This window comes from Nymphaea colorata, chromosome 10 (assembly GCF_008831285.2).
Source record: "Nymphaea colorata isolate Beijing-Zhang1983 chromosome 10, ASM883128v2, whole genome shotgun sequence".
Taxonomy (NCBI): domain Eukaryota; kingdom Viridiplantae; phylum Streptophyta; class Magnoliopsida; order Nymphaeales; family Nymphaeaceae; genus Nymphaea; species Nymphaea colorata.
Genome location: NC_045147.1, coordinates 22732224 through 22759202, shown reverse-complemented (window position 1 = coordinate 22759202; position 26979 = coordinate 22732224). Strand labels below are relative to the sequence as shown.

The 26979-nt window shown below is 39.6% G+C and overlaps 3 protein-coding genes across 7 annotated transcripts; 2 read left to right on the top strand and 1 right to left on the bottom strand.

The window, feature by feature from the left end:
• The first annotated feature begins 5099 nt into the window (after positions 1-5099).
• On the top strand, positions 5100-6820 carry LOC116262849 (glycine-rich cell wall structural protein-like). 4 transcript variants are annotated; one of them, XM_050079891.1, is made up of 2 exons: positions 5100-5933; positions 6006-6820. In XM_050079891.1, exons 1-2 carry the CDS (start codon positions 5288-5290, stop codon positions 6617-6619), a joined length of 1260 nt encoding a protein of 419 aa, XP_049935848.1. In that variant the 5' UTR covers positions 5100-5287; the 3' UTR covers positions 6620-6820. The 4 variants fall into 4 exon arrangements, with proteins under 4 accessions (XP_049935848.1, XP_049935845.1, XP_049935847.1 ...); XM_050079888.1 differs by having other exon boundaries at positions 5100-6380; positions 6411-6820; XM_050079890.1 differs by having other exon boundaries at positions 5101-6122; positions 6183-6820.
• A 3551-nt stretch (positions 6821-10371) lies between these two features.
• On the top strand, positions 10372-14273 carry LOC116261779 (uncharacterized). The gene is made up of 4 exons (XM_031640629.2): positions 10372-10538; positions 10823-10878; positions 13732-13798; positions 13889-14273. Exons 1-4 carry the CDS (start codon positions 10407-10409, stop codon positions 13967-13969), a joined length of 336 nt encoding a protein of 111 aa, XP_031496489.1. The 5' UTR covers positions 10372-10406; the 3' UTR covers positions 13970-14273.
• Positions 14274-15079: 806 nt separating this feature from the next.
• Positions 15080-26766, bottom strand: LOC116262146 (probable serine/threonine-protein kinase SIS8). Of its 2 annotated transcripts, XM_050080015.1 has the most exons (14): positions 25785-25923; positions 24915-25160; positions 23894-24305; positions 23075-23735; positions 22308-22348; positions 21997-22065; positions 21174-21274; positions 20552-20630; positions 17802-17900; positions 17665-17733; positions 17511-17560; positions 17336-17417; positions 15918-16012; positions 15080-15768 (listed from the first exon to the last, which is right to left on the bottom strand). In XM_050080015.1, exons 3-14 carry the CDS (start codon positions 24179-24181, stop codon positions 15642-15644), a joined length of 1761 nt encoding a protein of 586 aa, XP_049935972.1. In that variant the 5' UTR covers positions 24182-24305; positions 24915-25160; positions 25785-25923; the 3' UTR covers positions 15080-15641. The 2 variants fall into 2 exon arrangements, with proteins under 2 accessions (XP_049935972.1, XP_031497119.1); XM_031641259.2 differs by lacking the exon at positions 24915-25160 and having other exon boundaries at positions 25785-26766.
• Positions 26767-26979: the final 213 nt, after the last annotated feature.

Here is a 26979-nt window from a genome sequence, read left to right as displayed (position 1 = left end):
AATTAAAATTTTTAAATTTTCACCTACGCCGAAATATCATTTTTCAAAATTTTGATATAGGATAAATGAAAATTTTTAAAATTTTACTTGTAAATTAATTTTTTTTAGGTAGTGCCATGGCCATTGCGGTTCCTATCTTAACAATAACTATAACTATAACTATAACTATAACTATATATATATATATATATATATATATATATATATATATATATATATATATATATATATATATATAGAGAGAGAGAGAGAGAGAGAGAAAAAAAAGGAGAATTTTTTTACGGATAGATTTTTAATACATCCAACACACACATAACACAGATATAAGACGTTTATAACAGCGGCAAAGTCAAGAGAGTGATCAATGGGCTGGTCTGCCTGTGGGCTGAAGAACGTAAGAAGGACTCAACCTGTCGACAGTAAGCTAAAAACTATCAGTAAGCTAAAAACTCAAGCTGTCGACAGTAGGCTAAAAACTATCAGTAAGCTAAAAACTATCATTCAAAAACAAGAGGTCGATCCAACAGGCTAGGTTGTTGAGCACGAGGCATGCAGCTTCAAGGTGAAGAAGAACGAGAGCTTGACAACTGGGCTTAGCTTCTTGGCATAATAATGTATCGCACTACCTAATATTCTCTTCCAAAGTCACAAATCAGAGCTGTGAACGCTGCTTGTCAATTCCCATGGAATCCGCTCAAGTGCTTTTGCAATCCCACGCTGCAAATCGAAAAACAGGACATTATTGTTTATCAAGAAGTTCCTTACGGGTCATGTTAAATCTTTTTAGATTGAGATCCTCACCTAATTCTTGAAACCTCTATCATACAAAAAGCTCTTCATTGCTTGTTAAAATGATATTACTAATAATATAGTAAAAGAAAATGGATGCTCAAGTGTTCCTTGGTCTTTGCACTCAAGAGTAGGGTCCTTTTTTTTTTCTTTTTCTTTTGAGAGAGGCCGAGTATTACTTTCAAAACTTGTATAGGAGCCGAACATTAATATTTTTCAGACTTTTGACATGAGCCAAATTATAAATTTTAAAAAATGTAAGTATAATTTTTTTCCCAAAAATGTGGGGGGTCCATGGCCCCTGTCGGCCATTGCACCCACTTCTAGCTAGCTGTATAAAAGCTCTTCATGAAGATAATGAACGAGACACCTAGTGGGGAACCGCGTGCGTGAGCAAGGGAGCCATTAATTCGCAGCAAACCTTATCTCAGCTACTGATTAAAGCTCTTCACCTAACTCAGATAATTAATTGCTTGAATTGAAGCGGGCCACACTTTTTTCATTGAAATCATATAGAGAAATGGTTTTATTAATGCCGACTGTCTTTGTCATCTGGAGCTGTCTCTCTGCTTTTCGTCCCCTTGAAATTTGAAACCTTCATGTTAAAGCAGATCAATATTTCAGTACACCGATATGCCTTTTTCCTTTGGCAGCAGATGGTTTGCCTGCATAACGGAATTAAGCTTTCCAAGTAAAAAAGAATGCATGTATTTGTGATCTTAAGCATCATCAACGAGTTTATGAATATTGGCATTATGAATGGTGCAACATCAAACTAAACGTTCCACTCAAGTTCGTTGCCGTTCATTGGCTTCATGCTTCTATTTCATTGGTGGTTCTCTGCAGTTGCTGGGCTCAAAGAGTACCCTTTCAGGCATTAACTTTTCATTAGAAATGTACAACGAGTGAGCTGCGCTCAAACTCAGCCATCTCCAGCTCGACTCGAGCCACATACTGCTGGGTCCGATCTGGAGACAGGCTTTATGAGGTGAGCTCAAGCTCGACTCGTTTAAGTTCATGTCACTTGATCCATGTATTTTTTTCTTTAAATAAAAAACAAAACTATATGAGTGTTCAAAATTACCAACATACTCCTAAAGATTAAAAGACATGGAGCTGGAACCCGAATTTTTATAACTTGAGTTTTTACTCAAGCTTGAGCTTGGTTCATTTATAAACGAGTCGAGCTTACACGACTGAGTTTGAGTCTTGACTCGTTGTACATTCCTACTGCCGAAAAAAAAAAAAAGGTTCATAGCAAGGCATGGAAATTAGACTGCAACTCCTCTCCAAAAACATACCCACTTGAAAGTAGTCTGGTAACGGAGGCTTTCTTGTCATAAACCAAGAAGAAAGAAACATAGCTGCTTTAAAAAAATCCCACTGTTTGATACTTAGAAATATGATCAGCTGCTCTGACGAGTTACGTATTAGGAGGATGACTTGGACCTCTGGTTGAGCTTTGTTTGATTGAAAAAAAATGTTATAGCTGTATCGATCGATTAAAAGATTATTTGTTAGCTACCAGCAAACAGTTAGAGAGGACAAAAAATCCCACTTCATACCCACCTGACCAATTGAAATGCATTCAGCTGGCAGATACGCGTAGGGTCACTAAAATAAGCTAAATTGTGGGCTCGTTTTTTTCTGGGTCCGTTACAACACGAGCTAGCTAGCCATTCTAATCAACTAGTCTTTTTTGTTATCAAGAAAAGGACAACCCAAGTCGGTCAAAAACCGGATATTGTGTAGATCAAAGGATGAAGAAAAGAGACAAGAAATATATATACTCACAAGCAACATTATTTATCCTAATCGAAACAACCACGTAAACTTGAATTGTTCCCCAAGCAAAGGAAACTTAAAGTAGAGATTTTTTGTCCCTAGTCTCCAAAATTAGGAAGCTGTTATCTTTATGTGTTTGAAATCGATTCAACTTACTGACCTCTTTCAAGTAGTAAGAGGCTGCATCAGAAAAACAATCTTGAATTGGAACAGGGGCGGAGGCCGGTCCGACAAATTTTCAGTTACTTTCATATTGGTGGTCTGTAACAATTACCAATTCACATGTATTCGTGCCCCTTAATTATTTGCTTAGTGCCTCCATACAATTTTATTTTTGTGTAAGATTTTCTGAATTAGTGCTCCTTAGCCAAGATTTGCCCCGCCGGAACTTATGTATATACTTATTTAATCTAGATAACCAAATAAAATAGGAAAAACATACATAATATAACAAGCACATTCTGTTCTCATTTCTGGTGTTTTAAGTGAGCGAAGTTGGTTATGTATGCCGTACTGGTGTACAAATTTTTTGTGTGCCAGTATGGCTAGTGACTAAAATACCACCCATTAATAAAAAAAATTTTTGTGAGGATAAAAAATAAAAAGATTAAAAGAACATTCATTTTTTAAATAATTACCAGAAATATTTGTTTTTTCTTTTGTTTTAAGTATATGGGTTGCCTGCACCTAACGGCATGAGTTGTGAAACGATATTTGGCCCGTATACATTGAGTCGTACAACAGATAAAATAACAATTGTTTGAAAAGATATTTAGTATAAACTATATAATTATTATATGTATAATCGAGGGAGATTTGAAAATACATCTGAAGTTTTGATTTGGCATATTATATTAGTCAACTAAGATATGGATATTTCTTAAAAGCGTGCACAACCTTTCTACAAATAATTACAAAATAAGAACCAGCCTCCATTAGTTTGGCGGGATGAGAAAAGTTCCTGAATTATTGTCATAAAATAAAAAAACACGAAAATGGAAATCACCACTTAATCCTGGATGAGGAGATGATTTGAGTATAAGATATGAATTAATGCTAATAAATTGTAAAAGCTGTTAGAAGATAAAGGAACTACGGTACGTGTGAAGTAACTCAATAGCCTTCAAACAAGCTAACTTGAAAGTATTTTAGTCATTTTTAACCCCTCAACTCAATTGGGGTTCAAGAAAGCCAATATTAAAAGCGTAATATCTAAAATATTGTGGGAGTGACCAAATTAGTACGTAGCTTTTGCATCATTGAAAATATTTATGGGCATGTTAGAAGGTCTTCTTACATGACGTCTCCTTAGGACATGAAACCTGCTACCTTTCTCGGCCTTTTGGCAAAGGTCAATGTGGTAACGTTATGCGTCGGCTCTTGGACAATGTGATATACAAGCATTGGCTCTCGTATAATGGTAGAGATATATCAGAATTGGTGTCGGCCACTGTAACAGCAAGGTTGAGCATCAGACCGAACCGGACTAACCCAAGGCTCAACAAAGTGGGGCTCAAGTTGGCCTGAAGCTTTTGTCGACCACCCAAGCTCGGCCTGCTTAGTTATCGGTTAGGCTTAACCATCAACTTTATATCCGTCGGGTAGTCGATTCGATGTTCATCTATATTTGAAACTCTTAATATATCATATTTTAATATCTCTGAAACTCTTAGCAAGGTGTTCAGAGTTTGTAAGAGCACCATCAGCGACATATGAAGAGTTTTTAAGGGTGTTGTCGGTGGCACGGGAAGAATTTCTAATGAAGTTATTGAAGATGTACCTCTAGATAAACAGATTTATAGTATGATATGCCAATGAATATATAAATAGAGACAAAAGAAAATGAAGAGATAGGTTCCTCAAGCCCCAGTCAATCATGGGCCGAGCAGCCAACTACCCATTGGCTACGGGGCTTGTTACCCACCCTTTTAACTGTCGGCGACTGTCGATACCAGTCCATGACTTTTAAAAGTTCAAAATTATATCGTGATGGCTTAAAAATTATATGGGCGCCCATGTCAGAGACTCTAATATCCCTAGCCAAAAAAATTACGGCTCCCCAAGTAGTTCTATATAGCTCACTGCCAATTTGGCCGTTGAAATGTACCAAAATCAGAAATTCGGGACCTGATAGACCACGCCAAAATCCAAGTACGTTCTTAACATTATTGAAATGGGCGCAACATCATAAACAACTTTGAAACGTAGATATCATCTTATTATTGCTCTCAAAGTCAAATGCATTTGAAAATTTTCTTATTGAAGCTTGCCGGTAAAAGCGAAATCGGCGCCCGCTAGAGGTCAGGTCAGAGTTCACAAGCAGATACGAAGCGGACGTCTGCGCTTGAATGAAAAGTGGAATTAAAGAGGTTCGTTGGCAGAGGGAAAGAGACAGTCTGTGAGAGAGGAAGGAAGAGTGTGGGTGTGGCGGATCGGAACTGCATTAAAAGCTGCGGTTGAAGAAATAATAATGCACCGTCAGACGAGTCAATCCGCGTCGATTTCAGTGGCCGGAGGAGCGATCAGATCAGATGCAGCGCCATCCTTCCCTGGACCCTCCACTCAACTGCTTCCACATTCATTCATTCATTGGCCTTTCTCTTTTTCCTGTCGACCAACAACTATTGCGAGTCGCGGCCTCTGTCTATAAGTACTTGTTAGCTCTCACTGTGGAGTTGTAGCAGTGTGAGTGACTCCCTTGGAGGAAGTAACCATGGGGAAGTTTCCACTCAAGAGTGTCGGGATTTTGGGACTTTTGATTCTGGTTGTAGTCGCGGATGGGAGGTTGCTCGAGAAGGATCTGTTCATAGGTGGTGGGGGTGGATTTGGTGGTGGCCATGGCGGTGGGTTTGGAGGTGGTCATGGTGGTGGCTTTGGTGGCGGCCATGGTGGTGGGTTTGGAGGTGGAGCAGGAGGAGGTGCCGGTGGTGGCTTTGGAGGTGGTCATGGCGGTGGGTTCGGTGGTGGAATAGGTGGTGGTCATGGTGGTGGATTTGGAGGTGGTCATGGTGGTGGGTTCGGTGGTGGAATAGGTGGTGGTCACGGTGGTGGGTTCGGAGGGGGAGTAGGAGGTGGCCATGGTGGTGGATTTGGAGGAGGTGGCGGTCATGGTGGTGGGTTCGGTGGTGGAGTGGGTGGAGGTGCTGGTGGTGGTTTTGGAGGTGGTCATGGTGGCGGTTTTGGAGGTGGTCAGGGTGGTGGCCTCGGTGGAGGAGTAGGAGGTGGTGCTGGCGGAGGTGCCGGTGGAGGATCAGGTGGTGGCTTTGGAGGAGGAGCAGGAGGTGGTGCGGGTGGTGGCGGCGGTGTTGGCGGAGGTGCTGGTGGAGGATCAGGTGGTGGCTTTGGAGGAGGAGCAGGAGGTGGTGCCGGCGGTGGTGTTGGTGGCGGCTTTGGAGGAGGAAAGGGTGGTGGAGTTGGAGGAGGAGCAGGAGGTGGTGCCGGTGGTGGTGGTGGTGTTGGCGGAGGTGCTGGTGGAGGATCAGGTGGCGGCTTTGGAGGAGGAGTAGGAGGTGGTGCCGGCGGGGGTGGTGGTGTTGGCGGAGGTGCTGGTGGAGGAAGGGGTGGTGGATTTGGCGGAGGAGCAGGAGGTGGTGTTGGCGGAGGATCAGGTGGCGGCTTTGGAGGAGGTGCAGGAGGCGGTGCTGGTGGCGGTGGTGGTGTTGGGGGAGGTGCTGGTGGCGGCTTTGGAGGAGGAGCAGGAGGAGGTGCTGGTGGTGGCGGTGGATTTGGAGGAGGTGCTGGTGGAGGATCAGGTGGTGGTGTTGGAGGAGGAAAAGGTGGAGGATTTGGAGGAGGAGTAGGAGGTGGTGTTGGTGGTGGCAGTGGATTTGGAGGAGGTGCCGGTGGAGGATCAGGTGGTGGTGTTGGAGGAGGAAAAGGTGGAGGATTTGGAGGAGGAGTAGGAGGTGGTGCTGGTGGTGGCGGTGGATTTGGAGGAGGTGCAGGAGGTGGCGGTGGTGTTGGTGGAGGCTCAGGCGGTGGTTTTGGAGGTGGCGGTGGTGTTGGTGGAGGCTCAGGCGGTGGTTTTGGAGGTGGCGGCTTCTAAGATGCCGGTGAACAAGATCCATGGCTACTAAAATAGTTTCATGTCGTAATATCGTCTGCGTTGCGTAGAACAGCATAGGCTGGAATAAACTAAGTGATGACGAGATGTATCGTTGGAAAACTACTTTTAATTGAAGACCATGGTCCCCTTGTAAGAATGTGAATCATTCCTCTCCAGGATCAACTTGTTCTTTTCTCCAAACCTTGACTTGTTTGTCGTACAACATCTTGTTTTTTTGGTTGACCTTTTAATTCGTTAAGAACTTAACAACCACGTACATTCCCAAATCAATTTTTCATGAAGAGACCATTAATTTTATGAAGCTAAAAATTACTTTAACTCAAAAAAGGATGCGATAATTGGAGATTGGACTTGCTTTTGCCAATGAAAGGCTGCGGGGAAGATTGAACCATACAAAGAAAACACGGGCGAGCATGACCGTGCTCCGGCTGAGCCCAAAAATATATATCAGCCAGAACACTCAGCTGCCTCAAGTTAGAGGCACAAAAGAATCAGACGAAAGCTAGGAGCACCTCTCAGCCATTCAGATCCCCAAGGCCAAGCTTGCACCACACCCTACTACCCGCTTCAATAGTTGGGACTGTGAGTTTGAATTTGAATGAAGTTTGTGACTGTTCTCTCTCGCATCCAATATCCTCCCATGCACCTTTTATATATATATATATATATATATATATATATATATATATAGACACACACACACACGTTCAATCTTTGAAATGCTTGTCATCAAATTTTAGAGTCCCTTCTGGTTCTCCTTTAAATAGGTTTTTATTTATTTTATTTATAAATCAAGCCAAATTTTCAGCTACTACCCTTTCGGACTGCTGTACGGATTAACCATTCACCTGGTATCAATGTAGTAAATGAAAGGGGCACATCTTATCTCAAGAGGTATGGTACACCCGGTTGGGGTGGGGTACGGGTGCGCCGAAGTGGGCTATGTGGGGGCCATTACCTACATGGACCCAAAAAAGTTTCTTATTTTTATATTAATATTTTTGAACAAATCTTTTTATTTACATATTAGCGCTTCTTAAAAATTTAAATTTTATACTTATTGTCTTTTAACTAGAATTTTCTGGTTCTACCCCTTGTACGCATAGATGGTGTGTCTTTACTTGAGTTCTCAAGGGTGCTACTCTTTTGGGTTGAGAATGGTGGGAGTGCTCCATCGAGCTGCTCATTCGAGCCCCAACGCAGCCTAAAACCCTAAAGATAGCCTAAAACCCTAAAGATATGAGAAATTAGGGGGGGTCTTTGAGTCTTGTGTTCAATTGGTGGGCTCTCCAATGCATGAGGACCTCACCAATCACAATCGGTAGATTGCTAGATTGGGCCTGACTACTTCAGTAGACTATGGCGGTCGTGGGTGGTATTTAGTGAAAAAAGGAAAAAAAAAACATAATGTGTTTTTGAAAAACTTGTTTCAAAAGTACTATGTATATATTTTTTTATAAATATGGTGTGACTGTATCTAGTGTTTAATTGTTTAATTTGAAAACAATTACCATTTGCAACAACACTATGTTTATGATAATAAGGATATAGTTTTCTTATTAGAACATGTATCTCCAGAAACACAATGTTCCATTTATAAAACACTATACCCTCATAAGGAGTTAATAACGAAAAATTGCTTCGATCCCCTATGTCGACCGCTTGGTTCTATTAAAGGAGGATATAGACATATCTGTTCTGAACAAAATTTGATATATTCTTGGACTCGTCCAACATTTCTTGCTCCGATGATGATGCAGTAGACCATAAAAATTGCATGATTAAAGCCCATGGTTGAAAAGTGGTTGTTCATCACCAGCATAGATGATGAGTAGTTAAATCCATCTAATCACCAGATAATACAATTGGAAATATTTTATACTGCTGAATCTTGATGTACTTACTACAGAACTGCTTAACATTTAAAAGTTTGTAAATAACCACCTAGGATTGTAAAATCATTCACAAAAACAACTTTATATATAAATGAAAAAATGATATATTCAATATGATATTTCAACTTTGAGAAAAAGAAATTAATTTTAAATAAAGAGTTTTTTGCCATTCACTTGCTTTTGGCCAGTTTTTCACGCTTTTACCTTTCCTTTCTAAGATCAAAAGGCAGGGAGAGTGTGTATGAGACATTCATGTGATTTGTGAAATTACCTTTAAAAATGCGATTTGAGATTTTTTTTTTCTGAAGGAAAAACTTTACTAAGAGTGAATTATTTTTAGGTATATTTTAATATTTTAATTAATGAAACATGTGTTTGTGAATTAAGTTAAGTAGCTTTTTGTAATTTTCCAAATATCAGGTAGTTTTCAAAATAATTTGATATCGTGAACGTAAGGTACGCGGTAGTGATTATTTCAGCTAAATTAACAACAAAAAATGCTTGATAACCTTGAAATTGACTGATTTTGGTCACATGAAATCATGATCGAACGAGAGGATTGACGGATGATCGTAATCGCTGCTAACTAGGAGAGCCACTGTGGGTTTTCTTCAAAAAGAATACGGGTCATACATCAGATTGTAGCAGCACATGCTACAGTTATACAAATTAATGCGGTTTTGTTCACTTACTTTCCCATCACGCTTCTCAATCAGCCGTTTAACTAAGTTGATTCAGTATGCATGGCGGCTATCAAAAAAATCAATCCTGTGATCAGCAATATGAATCCATGAATCTGTGCAATTCAAATTTGTATGAATCAATCCGTCAAAGAGTCTTGTTTTCTTTTCAGATAGACAGTAAGGGGGGATAGAACAAGAACAAGAAGGTAGAAAGATTATGAACATGACTATTTATAGGACTCAAGTAAATTGTAGAATATTTTTATGCTTAAATTTTGAAAAAAAAAAATCTATGGGGCATTTGGATGACATCCCAAAACTAAGTTTTGGAGGCAAAACAAGGTTTCTCCTGGAAACCCAGGTTCTTTAAGTATTTGGGTGCTATTAAGATTGGGTTTGAAGAAAATCCAGTTTTGACGGAACTTAGTTTGTGAAAAGTGAAAGAAAAGGCTTACCACCCTCAGATCTTTCATGAAAATCAGGTTTTAGATGTGTTGTCCAAATAAATAAACTTATTACTGCCAATCACTTGTTGGAATATGGATTTAATTACGGAGCAAAGTCTAACGTTCATACTCAATATCTGAGTGTCAAATCAAAATCAGGCTTTGTTAATGGCTGCAAAATCAAACTTGCCACTGATGACCTTGTGTAGTAATTACCAAATAAGAGTACCAGGTATGCTTTTGGTGCCTTGGGTTGCTATTCCCATTATGTTTTAACTTACAGCAGTGTACTGATTTTACAATACAAGAAGTTAACATTCTGAAGCCTCAAAAAGAGGCTGGCTGCCTACCGTATGTTGACCCCTTTTGTTAAAATCGAAATCTAAAAATCTAAAGCACAAACGAACGTTACGTGTTCTTGAACACAGTGTCAAGAAAAACCCCAGTGAGTGCATACAGATTGAAGTTTGGCTTTGAGACGTAATGGTGGAAGAACCAAGTATGCTCTATTCACTAAAATGTTGAAAAAACTTTCGAGTAGAAAGTGATATTATAGGCTGTATCTGATCTAGCTCCTTATGGTTTGCTTCCTGGTGGATGGCCGTCACCCTGCGAGGCAGGTTAGTTGGTTCCAGATTTATCTGGACCCAAGTCCAATCCAACCCATATAAAGCGAAAACCGCGAAGGGTTTGGGGCATCAGAGGTCGGAGGAGTCGGAGGAGGAGGAGGAGGAGGAGGAGGATGGGGGCCGCTGAAGAAGTGATCGAAGCGAGGGGGGTCGATTCCAAGGATCTCCAACAGCAGAGCAAAGCGTTCGACAAGCTCACCGACCATGTCGAAGATCGCCAACTCAACTCCGTCCGAGTCCAGGAGGTAAATCCAAACGCGGGCAGTTGGATTTCGAACTCCTTTCATTCTGCCGTCTTCTAACCGACGCCTATCGCTTTTCCTAATCCTCCCATTTTCTATGTAACCAATCTTCTTTATGCTTCTCTGAATAGTTGCAATTCTTGCTCCCCACCTTTTGTTATAGCTTTCTCTGGAAATGGAATTATAGTTTGCTTCTTTTTTCCATCTTTCTTTTCTTCATTGTCCTTTTTTTTTTCTGTTCTGATATATTTCTTAGGCGTTCTGATGTTGTTATTGATGTTTGATAGGCGATGGCGTCGATTGCAGCATCTGCGGAGGCTGATTGGAATGCAATGAAAATGAGGTAAGGAGAAGAGGAATGCAGAACTGGAGATAAATGTCCTTGCTTGCTGTTGATACCATTTTGATGTTTTTCCAAGAAGGTCTTCTTTTATATGTGGTGAATATTCCTCATTTTTTCTTGTGAATGACTTCTCGAATGCGGGTCGTTGACTTTCTTTTATGCAATGGCTATTGATTGGATCTGTTTTGGATGGATATTCGGTTGTGCCATCTTTGAAGTCGAACAGCCCGGGAAACTAAGAACGCGGAGCCAGCAGCCCAACTGGGATTTCCAAATAAGAACACCAGCTGTGACTGGGATAATTTTTTCTCTTTGGTGTTCTAGCAATAAGAAAATTTATTCAAGTGATCTGGACTTTGGACCATATTCTGAATCGTCTGCAAGAGGCAGAAGTGAACATGAGAAGCCGTTGTTCTTGCCTACTTGGAAATATATATCTCTGATAACTTCTTCGGTTCATGGATTATTTGACAAGCGTTAGTACAAACGACAAAAAGAACTAAAGGTAATGAGAATCCGTAACTATTTTCCTCTATATGGTTGTCACTAAACATGGTGCTCTTCTGTTATATCAAAATCTAAAGCAAAAAGGACAGCACCTGGCCTTGGACATGGTGAAATTCAGAAAGATGCCTAAGTTAGTATAAACAAATTGACGTTTTGCCTCTACAATGGGATATATATTGACTGGCCATTTCTAATACCTTATCCTATTTTAGCTCACCCATTTATGCTTTTGTTTGCAACATAATCCTCTTCAAGGCTCATAGGGGATTGTTGAATATTTGTTATTTGAGTTCGATTTAGAGGATCTTCTTTAAGATCTCTTTGTTGGGTACTTGATTTCCTACTGGTGATCCTATAGTGGCACCATATTTAAGCTTTTGCGGTGTCTTGGTTGCTTCATGCTATCTAGGTGCTATTGTATGCAGAAAGTCTGAGAGTGTCACTCACTTCTGTGGTTTGTGCTGGAAAATCGAACTTGGTGAAATCTACCAAATTAATAGAAAGATGGAGTCTTTTATTTTATGATCCGGAGTTTTCTTAGGTTGAAGCTGTCAAAAGAGAAGGATAAAATGCTATTGATGCATGATCAACTGTTCTTTTGGTTTTATGAGGTTCACTAGAAGAAAACTTCAATTCATCCAGCCAAGAGCGGTAAAATACTTATCATATGACAACACTACAGAAGGAGTGGCTCTTCTAGCCATTCTAGGTGAGTGGAGAGTGGCACTTGAAATTTCCATGTGGTGCATAGTTCATCGATCAGGAAAGGTCTGGAATTGGAGCTTAAGCGCACTTTTGCCCCTATCCTGATTGACAGCTATGTGAATGTCGTAGAATCATTAAAGAGGTTAATTAATAAGTATGTCAATAAGCAAATCTTATGCATTCTACCAGTTGTTAGATGAGAAAGATGAGATAATGCATACACAAGTGCGCTGAGCTAATTTGAGGTGCCTAGCCTCTTGCAACTCTGTATCCAGCCTTTATGATGCCTCTGCTTGAAAGTTTGTTTGTTATATCTTTCCAATCATTAAATTGTACAATAAAATAAGATTACTTATGGTTTAGACATGATTCATGATTGCATTAATTTGTCATATTCTGTAAAACTTTGATTGGGTTATGCGGTTCGCTAGGTATTTTAGACTATTTTTCTAGGGGTGGTGTGTAACATATTAATATAGACCTTCTCTTCATCAAGACATGGTTTCCACTTACCATGTTCTGTCTTATCATTAGCTCCTTGAATTTGCTCTTTTTAACTGAGTTGTTGTTGTCATATTGCTAGAAAAGGCCTTAGTTTGGTCCCATTATCCAGTACTTTCACTATATTATCTGCCTGTTTGTCCTGTCTGTTCCATTTTCAAGTCTGCCCTTTCTCACCTCACAGTTGATGGTTGAAATGCCCTGGATATTTTCTGTGTTAACAGTTTTTTTATAAGCTGCAGATTCTCTTATGTTTGAGCAATGCAGTTTCTAATTGCCATGTTGTTTGGTAGGACGTATTCATTGTTTGAAGCTCCAATTTTCCCCTTACCCCTTCACCAAAATGGTCCCCATTTGTTGCTTGTGTGCAATGATCACCTTTTTGTTTTTTCTTTTAAACGGTCTTGGTGAGACTGAACCTCAACACTTGCTTTGTCATAAGTAATTAAGTGAACAGATTAGCCCCTCCTCTGTTCCTTGTTCAGTATGCTGGTTCCTTAGGTCATGGCAACACAGCTGGCTGCTGTTGTACCGTTAGTGAGACTGATGGCAAATTCTAGCTGTGCTGAGACAGTTTTAATAAAGTTGATTGCTTGGTAAATAAGGTTGGAGTTATTTTAGGTACTGGTTGCTGAGATGTTTGAATATTATCTTTGTAAAAATATAACAGCAGCTTGTATGCTGTAAGCGTTGATTAGTTTCATCCTTCCCGAAGAAGTGTACCTTCTAATTGGACAGTCTTTCCAAGCCTTCTCATCCATGGAAGTTTGTTGTACATACTATTTACATCAAACTATTTCTTTTCTGTTGCAGTTCTTATACGAGGTAGAAAGTTGCTAATAAGCTAATATATTGCCTTGAATTATACTTGAGAACAATATTTGTCAATATGATCCATGTTCATTTCCGTGGCTGCAACTGAATTAGATGCCATTACATGCTTTTCTGTTCCTTTGAGATGGAGTCCTACCAGTATGGCACATGCACAGAAAAATAATTGTGCATGTACACGGGTCTTTGCACACATTTGTATTTCTAACAGCTGATCGTTGTCACGTACTGCTACTCATTTTATTCTTGATTTGCTCTATTCACGTGGTTGGTCTAATTTGACACTCGTGTTCACTTCTCATTCAACAGGGAGAAGGAATTGGCTGCTGTAAAAATCAAGCCTGGTGATGTGGACATAATTGCAAATGAACTTGAGGTTGTTTGCAGTCTTCATATTTATTTGTTCTACGCACGCACACATACGATATTCCTCCGTGTCTAATATACTAACTCTTTAAACCTTCAGTTGGACAAGAAAGTGGCTGAAAGGACACTACGTGAGCATAAAGGTGATGCTGTTGCTGCTATTCGGTCATTGCTCCGGTGATGATGTGTTCTCTTGGCTGCAGCTTCTCCCCAGTGCTTATCCATGGGCTCAGAATGAGGTGTTAATGGCATTGCTAGCTTCATAAGTTTTTTTTTTTTTACCCCAAGGGCAACAAATCATGACCTTCAAACATACTGACTGGAGAAAAGAATGTAACTTGAGAATCACCTATTGATTTAACTCTCTCTCTCTCTCTCTCTCTCTCTCTCCCCCCCCCGCAAGTTTATGCGAGTTCGAAAACAAGTGCATGTTGTAACGTTTATATGCTGGATTGAAAATCCAAAGTTGCAAAATGCATCTTTCACCGGTTGGCTGGAATGGTGTCTTTTCTTCTCATTTTAATGGTTTTTTTTTTCTTTTTCTTTAATGTTTATTTAGGGGAAGCTATTTTCGGTTAAAACTTACAAGGCAATATCATTATGTCAGGTTTATTTGAGGGTTGAGTGGACCTACATACATCTTTCAACTTTCAACTCAACAAGGTGGCTTAGACCAGTCCACCTAAACTAGATCTTATCAAACAAGTTTTGATCACAACGCCACAGGAGGAGTTCAAAGTGCACAGACACGGTGAGACTTGAACCAGCTTTCTAACACCAGGCTCCTCGAAGAGGGAAATGTGCATTTTTAGGTCTGTTCAGGCGCTACATGCATCATGATTGAAGATGTCTTCCATTGTTTTAAACTATTGGATGCATTTTCCTTAATTATTTATTTGAGAATGTTTTCTATGCCAATACATGAACGTTAAGAAGGTGGCCAAGTAATGACCTCGAAAGTACAAATCCTTAGTTGGAGCCGAACAAAAAACCACCATTTGTTGTGCTTCCTAGAAGGGGCTAAGAAGCCTAAGATGGCGTCTCAGAGATGGACCTTAAGGAAAAAGATGCCACAGATTCTGATTCCGTAGAATTATTTTTTCTAAATCCTAATTTGGAAGCAGACTATGACTAACTGCTTGTCCTGACTAAGTGTACGGCCGCTCCCCAACTTTATAAATCTTAAACAGCAAATCTTGCCAACGAAAGGATGTCCTTTTTCACAGCAAGTCACTCTCCACATGGCACATAGCCTATACTTTGTCAATGTAAACATCAAGGAACCAGAGGGTGGAAAAAGAAGCCGTCACCGATATTTTTTTTTTCCCATTTTTCAAATCACCATTCACATAATTTGTGCAAGGACAACACGCAAGACAAAGTAAATTACAATCTGTAGCACGGACTATAAATGGCAGTAAGAAAGCAGACACGCCAGTAGGAATTGCAGCCAGGGATACAGATAAATCTAAAACAGAAAGCCTGGACTGCTGGCCTGTGCCCGCATATCTTCCAGACGATGCTTGCTCAAAAATGCCAGGAACAAAAGCACGGCGGATACAGCCTCAACCACGTGTGATATCTACACAGAAAGGTGTAGCATTGCTTGCTAACAGCATACTCTTTCAATGGCGCTTCTTGAGGAGTCCAATGTTTTTCTGTTGAAGAAAAGTAGTCCAATGTTTAGCTTAGGGGAACACCTCTCAGCACCTATGGGCAAGTGATAACTGCAAAAACGGGTGCTGCATCACATGGACTCCATCAATTTGGCTAGTGTGTTCCATTTCACGTTGGGATGTTGAACTGCATCAAAAGAATTGCTTTCCTCGAGCCAAAATTCAGGACTAGTATCTTCATAGCTCCTTTGGTTGAGAGTCTCCAGGCTGAGAACGTGTAGCAGATGGATGGGCAACATATTGACGCTGCAACTCCTTCAGCTTTTCTAGTAGCTCCTGAAATGTTGGCCGTTGTTGTGGATCACTGCATTTTCAGTGGAAGCAACATGGTCAGTGGAGAAAAATTAAAAGAATTCAGTTATAAAAGCAATTAATATACCTGTGCCAACAACTCTCAACATGGTCAGTGGAGAAAAATTAAAAGAATTCAGTTATGAAAGCAACTAAACATACCTGTGCCAACAGCTCTCAATTATAGCCACCCACCGTGGATCAAGATTACTTGGAAGCTCTAACCGCTGATTCATGAATCCAACAGCTCCTATAACCTGAAAATTTTATTCACTAAGGCAGTCATATCTGCAAGCTTCTATAATATGCAAATTTATTAGTACAGATCTGGAAAAGGGCTCAGCTCCTATAACCTGAAAATTTTATTCACTAAGGCAGTCATATCTTAATCCAGAAGTACAGCATCAAGTCTACGAAAAGGGCTCTCCTAACACCTCAATAGGTTGGTAGGCTCAAGGCACACTATCTAAAGGACATGGTTAGTTTGATACCTTAAGCATCACTTTCCACAAGGTAGAAGCACTGGAGAAACATCCTGATGGCCAGTACTGCTGATTTTACATCCACAAAGGGCAGACAAATGAAGAGACAGGTAAATGGCAAATTGTCCTTAACTTGCAACCAAACTGGATTGCATTACCCCATGGTCATCCCCATATCATCATTATCTATTCAGATTTCACCACTGAAAGATTCATCCCCGCTGTGAATGATACAAACTGCCCAGCAAGGATCCATGATCAATCACTGGAGTTCAACCTGCTTAACTTTCACCAAGTGAAAAATGTTGACCAACTCTCTCCAAGACACAATATTTTTTTGTGATTAATGCAACTCAAGAGGTCAAATTGTCACCAAAGCAACAATCCTAAATACACCCGTAAGGTTCCTTCTCATGGAAAAACCGCTTAGATCCATGAACTTCTAAAAGATTGGGATGCATACAATGGGTGACAAGGAAACGAAACCTAAAGAGGTGCTTTTGATCAAAAAAATAGAGCAAGAATGGCTCTTTGCAAATAAAGAATTTAGAAGAGAATATCTGCTTGCATTCCATAACATGGAGCTAGGCAGGTCAGAGACTCAGAAATTGGTAAACTCCTGCCCATACTACTTATCATAGAGTGCGACTGCGACAAGAGAAGTATGACATAAAACATAAAATGCATACTTCCTAAAGAATTTTCTCGTGCAGTCAGTACACCTGCAAAACTAACTCTTCAGAGCATGGAAAAGCAACTTGCAACAGCAGGCTACATGGTAACAGTGCATCCAGTTTCAGCACTAACTCTAAGCCAACTAGAAAGACAAAAAAAACTTCCAGAAGAGCCCTTTTTAATAGCTGACAACAGACATTATTAGTTTGTGAGAGTGCAGATTATAGTTCTTCCACAGGGTTGATGCTGAAAAACGTTCTTCCCAGACTACAAATACGATATGTCCATATTCTTCATTTTCTAGCTTCAACAAGTACAAATAATCAATATCTAGAATGTGTTTTCCCAACAACATGGTTCTGAATTCCAGTCAGGACATCAAGAAGCAACTGGCTTAGTAAGTTACCCTCACAAGTAATGTACCTGCATTGAGTTTAGGTTATCCCAAGGTATCTTCTCCGTGACTAGTTCCCACAATATTACCCCATAGCTGTAGACATCAGCCCTAAACAGCCAAGAGAATGTTTACTGTAAGTATACAAGGTAAATGTCATTCTTAACTGAATTTGAGACTATAATAAAAAAAAATAGGACCTACTTCTCGTCAGACGGCTCATTACGAAGAACCTCTGGAGCCATCCACTGGGGCTGCATATGGTAAAAAAAATTATGTTAAAGGAGGTGGTGACTGAGGAAGATTAGTACTCATGACGACAAATACTAGAAAACCAGGAGAAGTGAATATGCATTACCGTTCCTTTACCACTCTTTGTTGTCAAGTATGTCTCACGTTTTAGACGTGATAAACCAAAATCCCCGACCTGTTGAACAGAATAATCATAAACCTTATGCCATAGAGCAAATTGTGAACAATTTTGAAGTAACACACCTTCACAGTCCAGTTCCTGTCAACCAACAAGTTTGAAGACTTTAAATCCCGATGAATGATGGGTGGGTTGCAATGATGAAGATAATTCATACCCCGTGCCTGCACAAGAGTAAAAAATAAGATGCAATTAGAGAGTGGTAACATAAATGGAAAGCACAAAAAAAGATGAGAAAAAATCATTGCAGAATCAGGGAAATTTGTCAGTACACAGGAGGCAGTATTAATTCCACAAGCAGCCTGGTTTTGAGGTACCCCAAAACGGGCAGAAGGAACACATATTTCTCCACTGGCCTCTTCAATAGGCAGATGAGAGATAATGTTTTGTAGATGAAACAGCTAGACAAACATCGCCAACAGAGCTCACCATTGAATAGGAAATTAATAGCAGAAATGTATATTTCTTTCTTTACATCTACATGACATAGGAGCAACCACCACCAACACTGTGCTTTGCCTAATCTGGTCCTTTCATCGAAGTACCTTAACATTGTGTGTATGTGAACACACACACACACATATATATATATATATACATGATAGGTGAATGATATCAATTTGCTAGGGTTACATATTCCTGCCTTCTTTTCCATGTACTGTGTCTATGTCTATTTTTGTAACCAAAAAGGCTACATAACAGGACAACTGGTAGTATGGCAAGCAGGTATATAACCCCCTGCCGTTTTAATATGGATCTATTCTCAAGTTCCATTATGCACATGGCGCATTACAATCCACCCCCTTTAAAGCATGTGCCTGTGTGCATGAAACCCCACGTCCAACTGTTGGATTTTAGATTCTCATACCAATTGTAACACTTCACAGAGAAAAAGGAAGCCAGGAAACCATGTATATCATTCTTTGACTAAGAAGATGATCTCAACCAAATCACAACTAGCGTATCAATATCTTTAACCTATCGTATGGTTACTCAGGACCCTTCTGAGCTCATTTGTACCTATTGTTTGTTGCCCAAGACAAATGCAGTAACAACCTATCTTTAGCTAGCTAAGATGCTTGCAGAAAACAAGCAATGGATAAAAACAAAGTCTCCAATAGATAATTGTCACAAATATCATCATTCCCAGTATGTCATGCTAAAAACATAAAAATAAGGAAAATGAAAAAACCATGAAAGAAATTACAGTATTTTGAAAATAACGCCATTTTCAATTTATAAAGATATATGTGTTTGTATATATAATTATATACGCCATGACCATGAATACTCAATTTTTTGGTCCCATTTCTCCCTATTGTACATATATATATTTCTTTCATCTATTGTAATCTGTTTTATGCATGTTCCTGTGAATTGTGCTGTTATTTAACTGCTGTTTGATTCACCTTGAACGTCTCAAGTGAGTGACTGGTGTGCCTTTGTTCTAAGTCCTTTATCACAAGTGCTTATCTATTCTAGTCCATTGTGACTAGATGTTTCTTGTGAACCATGCGCTTTCAAGGTTTTGATTTGAGGATTTTTCATTACAACAATACTGCATGTTCTCTGGTTCCAATCCATCTGTTATTTAGAAGCCACACATGTGGCACATTATAGAACTTTCTGTGACGCGTTCTCCTATTGTTGTTTAAAAGGGATATGCAGTAACCAACTAGAACATAGGGGTAAACCAGATCCGAAAATTCTTTTAATGGCCAAAAGGGGAAATGACAGAAGGTAGGGATGAGAATTTGAGAACAAAGATTTGGTTTTCTTTGGAAAAGAGCATCCTACTAAGGGCTGGAGCAGCTGAGCTTAGCATTGGCAGAATAACAATGACTTCAACTATGATTCCGCTTCACTGATGTGAAGTTCCTCTGCTGACTGCAACTGAGAAGTGGAGAGGAAGAAGGAAAGAAGAAAGGTAGAGGTGGAAGAAAGAGGAAGAAGGAAAGAAGATATTTGCTATATTGTGATTGTCATTTGCTATTTACTAGTTTAAAATCTATCTTCATTTATATTATCATCTTCAATTTTTTTGTTTTTCATTTATTTATCTTTATTTTTTAAGATGCTTTTTTTTCAAAATTATTAAAAAAAATCCAAGAAAAACAACTTGGAAAATAACTAACTGATAATGGAAACCCAAAAACGTCTAAATGACACTTATGACAATGTAGTGAACCTATCTCCAGCAGGCTTGCATCATAAAAGCAAAACCTACACCAGTTTTTAGTTAAGACCATTTAAGAAAGGATTACAGCAGTTTTTAGCTAAGATCATTTAGAAAAGAAAGAAGATACAGCGTCTACTAATTTGCTGGCAGTATGTTCAATTAACTTCATCAATTTCAGTAAACAATTGTCTTATGACGTTCCTACTCCCATCAAACATAATCATGAAAGTGTGTAATATCAAAACCTTTTCCAACAGAAACGCACTAAGACATAAGTTTAGATTTTTCCTTTTTTTTTTTTCCAATGGAAACGCACTAAGGCCAACCATGTGAGAAAGGGGCACTCAGCCTATCATATTATAGGGTAAAATATATATAGCTTGAGTCCTTTTACGAAATCCAAAAAGGGTCACAGGTGCTATGTTTGTAAACTAAGCTTCTATTCACAATCCAAGTCTGTAAAGTTTAGTTCCGCATTGTCCATGGACATTAGCTATACAACTAGAAATTCACCATTATAACACAGAGCATGTAAATATTGCCAGGACAATACATATACAACATATAAGGGCAGTGACCACATAAATTACCCAGATAGGTAGTGGATGCATGGAAAATGGTGAAAAAGTTACTCACAATATCCATTGCCATATGAATTCTCCGCCTCCAATCCAACTTTGCAGTGTTCCTCTGAAGCAAGCGAAATAAGCTTCCACTACATTCAAAAAATGCAAGTCAAAGCAGAGAAACTTGACCTATCTTAACGAATAAAAAGCCCTGAAAATTTATTCCTAATATAATTATTTGCATGCAAAAATGACGTTCTATTCAGCATTAGTTGTCCTCTCAAGATGGAAATTTGAATCAAGAGAGCTTCTCGCTAAGGAAGCCCAAGTTGCTTCAACATATTCTTTAAAGTTATAATAGTACCCTTCCAGTAAAAACTAAAAAAAACCTTGATGAAAATGAACAAGGGTCAACCACAAGGAGGCTACAATCATTCAACCCGCTTTTTCATCTAAAAATGTGTTAACTTAGACAAATGGATAATGAGAACTTAAAAATTAAGATAACAATGACATGGGCCTATAACTGCTAATGCATGATGTATATAAGTTATCCAGTAACTCCACCAAAAAAAAAAAAATCAGGGGAAGAACTATCTGGAAGGGAAGGAGGAAAACAGAAAAGGACCCATACCAAAATGAAACTCTTAGTATTGAAGCATGCACTGAAAGGAAAGAAATCAAGAATATACCGTGGCAAGAACTCAGTGACAATGCAAAGGCGCTCAGGAGAAGTCACTGCTCCCATAAAAAGTAGGACATTTGGATGCCGCAACCTCTTCATCAGAGACACCTTCAGGAATTGAAAGAATGAAACCCTTTAATATGATACAGAACTAAAAATATTCAAAGAATGGGGCACGCTTTATTTTTCTCACTTGATCATCACATCTGAATGAACATTGAATGGGAAAACATATACTAACATCAAAACAGGCATAATGATATTCTTGGCAACTGATTATTGAAAATCAGTGACAAAAGATTCTCTTGAACAGACAAAATATCCATTTTCTTTCAATTCCAAGAACTATCAAAACAAGCTCCTATGCAATGCCCAAAGGAAACATTTTGCAAAATACTTAATAACATTCTCGTGTTTATTCTTAATATTGGTGCTATTATTAAAATATATTTGTGCATTAAACCCAAATTTTGACTTCACTTTGATCTGTAGGAGGTTACATGTATGATAGAATTTCCTATAAGCACTCCAACAATGAGCATATGACACAAACAATCGTATTATACTTAGTCTCAGGAAAACAAAGAACAGTGAAGAAATGTAGTGAACAGTACACCATTGCCTGCTTGTTTCTTACCATATTAGAAGTTTAGCATTGACATAATCACCAACGACAAGCAAAAAGGAAAGCAGAAAAACATATAGAAATATGAGAAGAAACCAGCGAACCTTGCCTAGCTCCAAGAAAAGTGTAGATGATAAAGTAAAAACACAAGTAGGATCATGCTAAACCAAGGCTTCTCAAAGAAAGTTGCTTTCAGTTTAAATACCTCTTGCCTGAAGGACTCTATGACTTCCTCTGAGTACTCCTGCTTGGCAAAAACCTTAACTGCCACATCCTGTAATTGAAGGACAGCTGGTTTCATGACTAAATGAGAAGTTCAAAGATGCACAGCATTTAAATCATAATCTTCCTATCTTGTAACAAGAAACTTAGATTCCAGATTTGGGACAGAAAAGCCTGGGAGCATACACTTAACATTGCCATACTCAGAAGAAAGCCCTCTAAGTAGTCCAATAGACTAGACAATGGAACAAGCTCCCTAAGTCACCCAGATAGACGAACAAAGCAATAACTTACCGAGCCATACCAGAGACCATGATAGACACTTCCACAAGAACCTGTCATTCAACAAATTTCAAAGATTACATGTTAAAATGAAGACATTTGTCTATGAATAGAACGTTACAACTTTCTGGCACTAGCACAAGTTTTACTCTTGAATACAGGCATATGCCCATTTCAATGAAGTTTTGAACATAAATTATGTACATATATATATATATATATATATATATATATATATATATATATTCAAGATGGAATACTCGTGCAAAAATTAGAAAGGCAAAAATAACATGAAAAAATTAGAAAGGCCAAAATAACGTGAAAATTACACTGTCATCCCTTACTGAACAGAATTTTTTCTTCAATTTCCATTGTTGTAAAACATTTGCATACATGGACATTCGAATGAAATAATCATTAGTCACTTCAAAAAAAAATCCAAAAACTTGCTAGGCCACATTAGTAGACAGAATGGAATCAAATAAAGAGGAAAAAAAAAGTTGAAAATCTTGGAGAAAATAGCCTACGAGAAACAGAAAAACTATTTAGTAGGCCCACAATGAATATCACCCCTGACATCAAACTTCAGTTCAGTTTCTTCTAAACTAAAAATTTCCTATCCTGATGTAATATTTAGAAACTTGAAGTGTAATTGTATTCACAAAATTAAAAATAAGGAAACATATCAAAGCATGCACAGGCAAGGATTTGTAATAACTACACCCCACACACAGGATAAAAGTAAAAACGCTGTCTTTGCTGCTACCAAGTTTTTCTACCTTGTCCAATCTGTTCCCCAATTATTAAATCTTCCCACAGAATCTCATAATCTAAGCAGTCAGTTTCCAAGTCCAACTTTTGTATAGCACTGCTACTTGTACTCCCACTGCTGCTAGCGCTACTCGTGCTGTTCACATTTGCAGAAGACCCGGATCCTGTGGGCTCATTGTTGGCCTGTTGATTGTTGTCAGGTGCTTGATTTTCAGGGGCAACACAAGTTTCACAGGCCTTCTGGTCACTATCCTGGTCGGTATTCGGATGCGGGCAAGTGAAGCGAGACCTTGAGTCCATTCCAAACTGTTCATTCCCTTTCCAAGGCCATGATATTCCCTTCTTTGAAATCCAAGCCTCTGCCTTTGAAGTTAAAATTTTGTGAATGCCACTTTTTCCATCCCCTTCCTCATGAGAATCCCTGTGTCCTTTTCCAGGAGACCTTTCCCCTGAACTAGCCGGACTATGCATGCTAAAATGTGATTGTGGTACATCACCTCTCGGTGTACTGGCTCCACTAGATGTTGCATCTTCTCTTTGGTCAGCAGGCAAGGACATCTCAGAGCTACCAACATCAGATGAATGGGTATTGGCAAACCCACTTTCTCGTTCTGTGGTGTTCTCATTCACTCGTATATGTGAACGGACTTTGTTCGTCACCTTTGAAGCCTGCACCAGTGGACCAAAAATGAGAATCTCAAAATTTTCTTTGCATGTTGGAGAACATATTTTTACATACAGGCAAAGCCTAATAACATGCTCAGTTCCATATACTCAAGCATTTACAGGCACCAATAGACAAAAAGCATATCGCATATTGCACTCACCAAATTTGAAAGTTTGGATGCAATTGCAGCTTGAAGCGGTTGCTGAGAATCACCAACAGATCTGCTAGCAAAAATGGTTCTAGAGCTGTGACCAGAATCTAATGTTGAAGGGCCAAAACCATCCAGTGCAACTGTATTCTCCTGAAAAGGACGGACATCATTCGAGACACAAATTATCCCAATTAATCTACCATCATCATCATATAGTGGAGTATCTGAAGCAATAGCTGAAAACCGCTCCCCTGACTTCTTTTTTACTGGAAACTGGCCAGACCAGCTTCCACCCATTTTTATCTGGCTAACTATGCGTTCTGCAATATCAATATCACGGGCGTCGACAAGTAGCTTCACAGCATCTTGACCAAGTGCTTCTGATGCAGAATAGCCATACACCCTTTCTGCAGTTCGGTTCCTACAACAGCAACAAAATGAAGACCAAAATAAATCATCCAAAAATATATACAAGATAAAGACAGAAAAACATGCATGTTATCTGGTCAATGCAAAGGTTCGGCATAGATGTGCCTAACCAGCATTTCCAACAGGTGACAGACAGGACCATCAATCAACCTATAATCTCCTGTCTCAAGCAAACTAAAAGGCTATCAGCTGTCATTATTCATATTCCGAAACCCACGGATTCATCGACAGAAATTACCTTTTTATATGCATACGAAAGTTTCACAGTGAGCTACACATTTTCTATCAATACTTTTCATACATCCACCTAATTTTAACAGTATCAAACAGTCATATACACTGATCATGCCTATATCCTGGCAAGACAATGTTTCAGGTAACCATATACTTCATTGAGAATCCCAGAAACTTCCTTTTTAGGAAAGTCATCATTTTAAAGCCAAAAAATTGATCCTCACAGTCATACTTTGCTGTTTGCAAAAAACATGAAGTAAAAAAAGGTGAAACATTAAATAGAATAGGGGCAGAGAAAAAATATCATGTTTATGATACAAGAAAATCTTCAAATCCCCCTTTTTGTCAAACATGTCAAGAGAGTCACCTATTTAGACATCTATCATATGCAACGGTCTTGCACTATTTTCAAACTATTGATGATATGCATCAGCATCTCCACATGGTCGCTTAGGATTTCCGGCAGGCATTTCCGAATGAGCCTTCAGAAAGCGAGACAAATTGCAGTCGCAAGTATCATCATCTTTATTCTACATGTTGTAGGCCAGTCAGAAGGAGACGTCATTTGATCTATATTAGGCAGAGACTTCAGGTACATGAATTACAGAACAACCTGCTAAGAGCAAAACTAGGAAGTAGTGAATGCAAACTTCAACATGGCAACCTTTCCCTTTGAAGAGCAATCAGCCTTTCACTCCCATGTAGTTTTTACATGAAAAATACCTATGAGAACATTTGCAACAAGACTCTAATCAGCAAAAAAGGAATTGGCATAGAATTTTAGAACTTTCAGTTCTTTCAGGAAAAAATTCAACGCTACATTTCAATAATCCGAAATGCTCTACACTGTAACCGAAAGCTATGTGCCCAAAATTTCAATAAATTAGATTCAATAAATGAGAAGCAGCAGAACAGCCGCATCTTAAGGCCTAATATATTCAACCAAACAACCATGGCTGGTCACGGACGTGACAAACCAAACGCTGCTGATCCAGTAAAATCAAGATGCATTAAATGCATATGGTTGCATCAAGAACCTTCATTAGTACAACAAAATGAGAGACACCCATTAATAGTCATGATAAAGATTCCAGTAAAGGCAATACAGAAACCAGTTGCGCGTCCACACTCCAAATCAATTCGACGATAAGCCAGTTTAAGAAGAACCAAAACCCCAAAAAAAAGAGGATCAAGAAATTCGAAGGCGTAATAGTAACTGCAATTTGGAAGTCCTAACCAGTAAATTATCCGGCCGTTGAGGTCGAGCACGTGAACAGACTGACCCATGGACTGCAAAATGTTCAGCCACTGCTTATCCGTGAAGTTAATGGCCGCCCCATACTCGAGTTTGCGTCCGGAAGAAAAGTTGTCGCCGCTCCGGCTCAGCGGCGACGAATGACGAAGCGAAGACGAGCCCTTACGTTGCCTTAAATCATCGATTCCCTTGCGGCTCAAGTTCGAGAGCCTCGACCTCTTCGGCGAAACCGATTGGGATCTTTGGTGGGATTGGTGATGAGGATGTTGAGGATGAGGGCACACTGAGGTGCCTTCCTTGTTGACGATCAATTTGGACATCTCATGCTTCAACTGAGCCTGCCCAACTTCAAGTTCCTGGATTTTCTTCAGAAGATCCTCCGACGGGCTCCCCATGAGAGAAAGGTAAGAAATCTTCCTCCCCAGCAAACCTGCTTTCCGGCTTTCCTTGTTCTTGAAACTTCTACCCTCCGCTTTCAGAGAGGTGAGGGGAAGCTGATGGGGATGGGCATGGCGTTTCTTGCTGGCCACCTTTTGGCGGGGTCCCCAGTCCCCTCTCACAATGAATAGATAGGATCACTCTTTCTCCTTTTGTCTGGCTTAGGTAGCCTCTCCTTCTCTCTCTCCCTCCGTTTGGTCCTTCTCGGGCTTCACTTTTTCGCTTTCTCCTCTTCTCTTTCCCTTCCCCTAACCTTCTTCCTCTCTCTCTCTCTCTCTCTCTCTAAGACTTGGCCTCCCGCACCGCTTCCCTCTCCCCCACCCCTTCTTCTCTTGTTTCACTCCCTAACCTACCTCTATCTGTCTGACTCTCTCTCTCTAACCTTTTTCTTTCTCTCTCCTACCTCCTTTTCTGCTTGATACCAATTACCATCCCAGGCTGAAGAGGATTGATGCGGTGGATCTCTCTCTCCCCGCCACCCCCACGCCCCTCTGAAAGAGAGATCGAGACAGAGAGACGCAGAGCGAGGGATGGATCTTTTAAAAGGGCGAAGTGGTGGGGTCCGCCAGCTCCAGCGGACCAGTGAGCCAGTCGGCAGTAACGAGAGAGAGAAAAAGCAGGCTGCTGTGATGATTATCATCTCTCCTCCTAGGCCTTCCTTCCTTCCAACCCCTTCTTTCTCTCTCTTCCGTCAAATCTTTTCCTTTCCTTTTCAGGAAGTTTTTCATTTTAAGCCCAC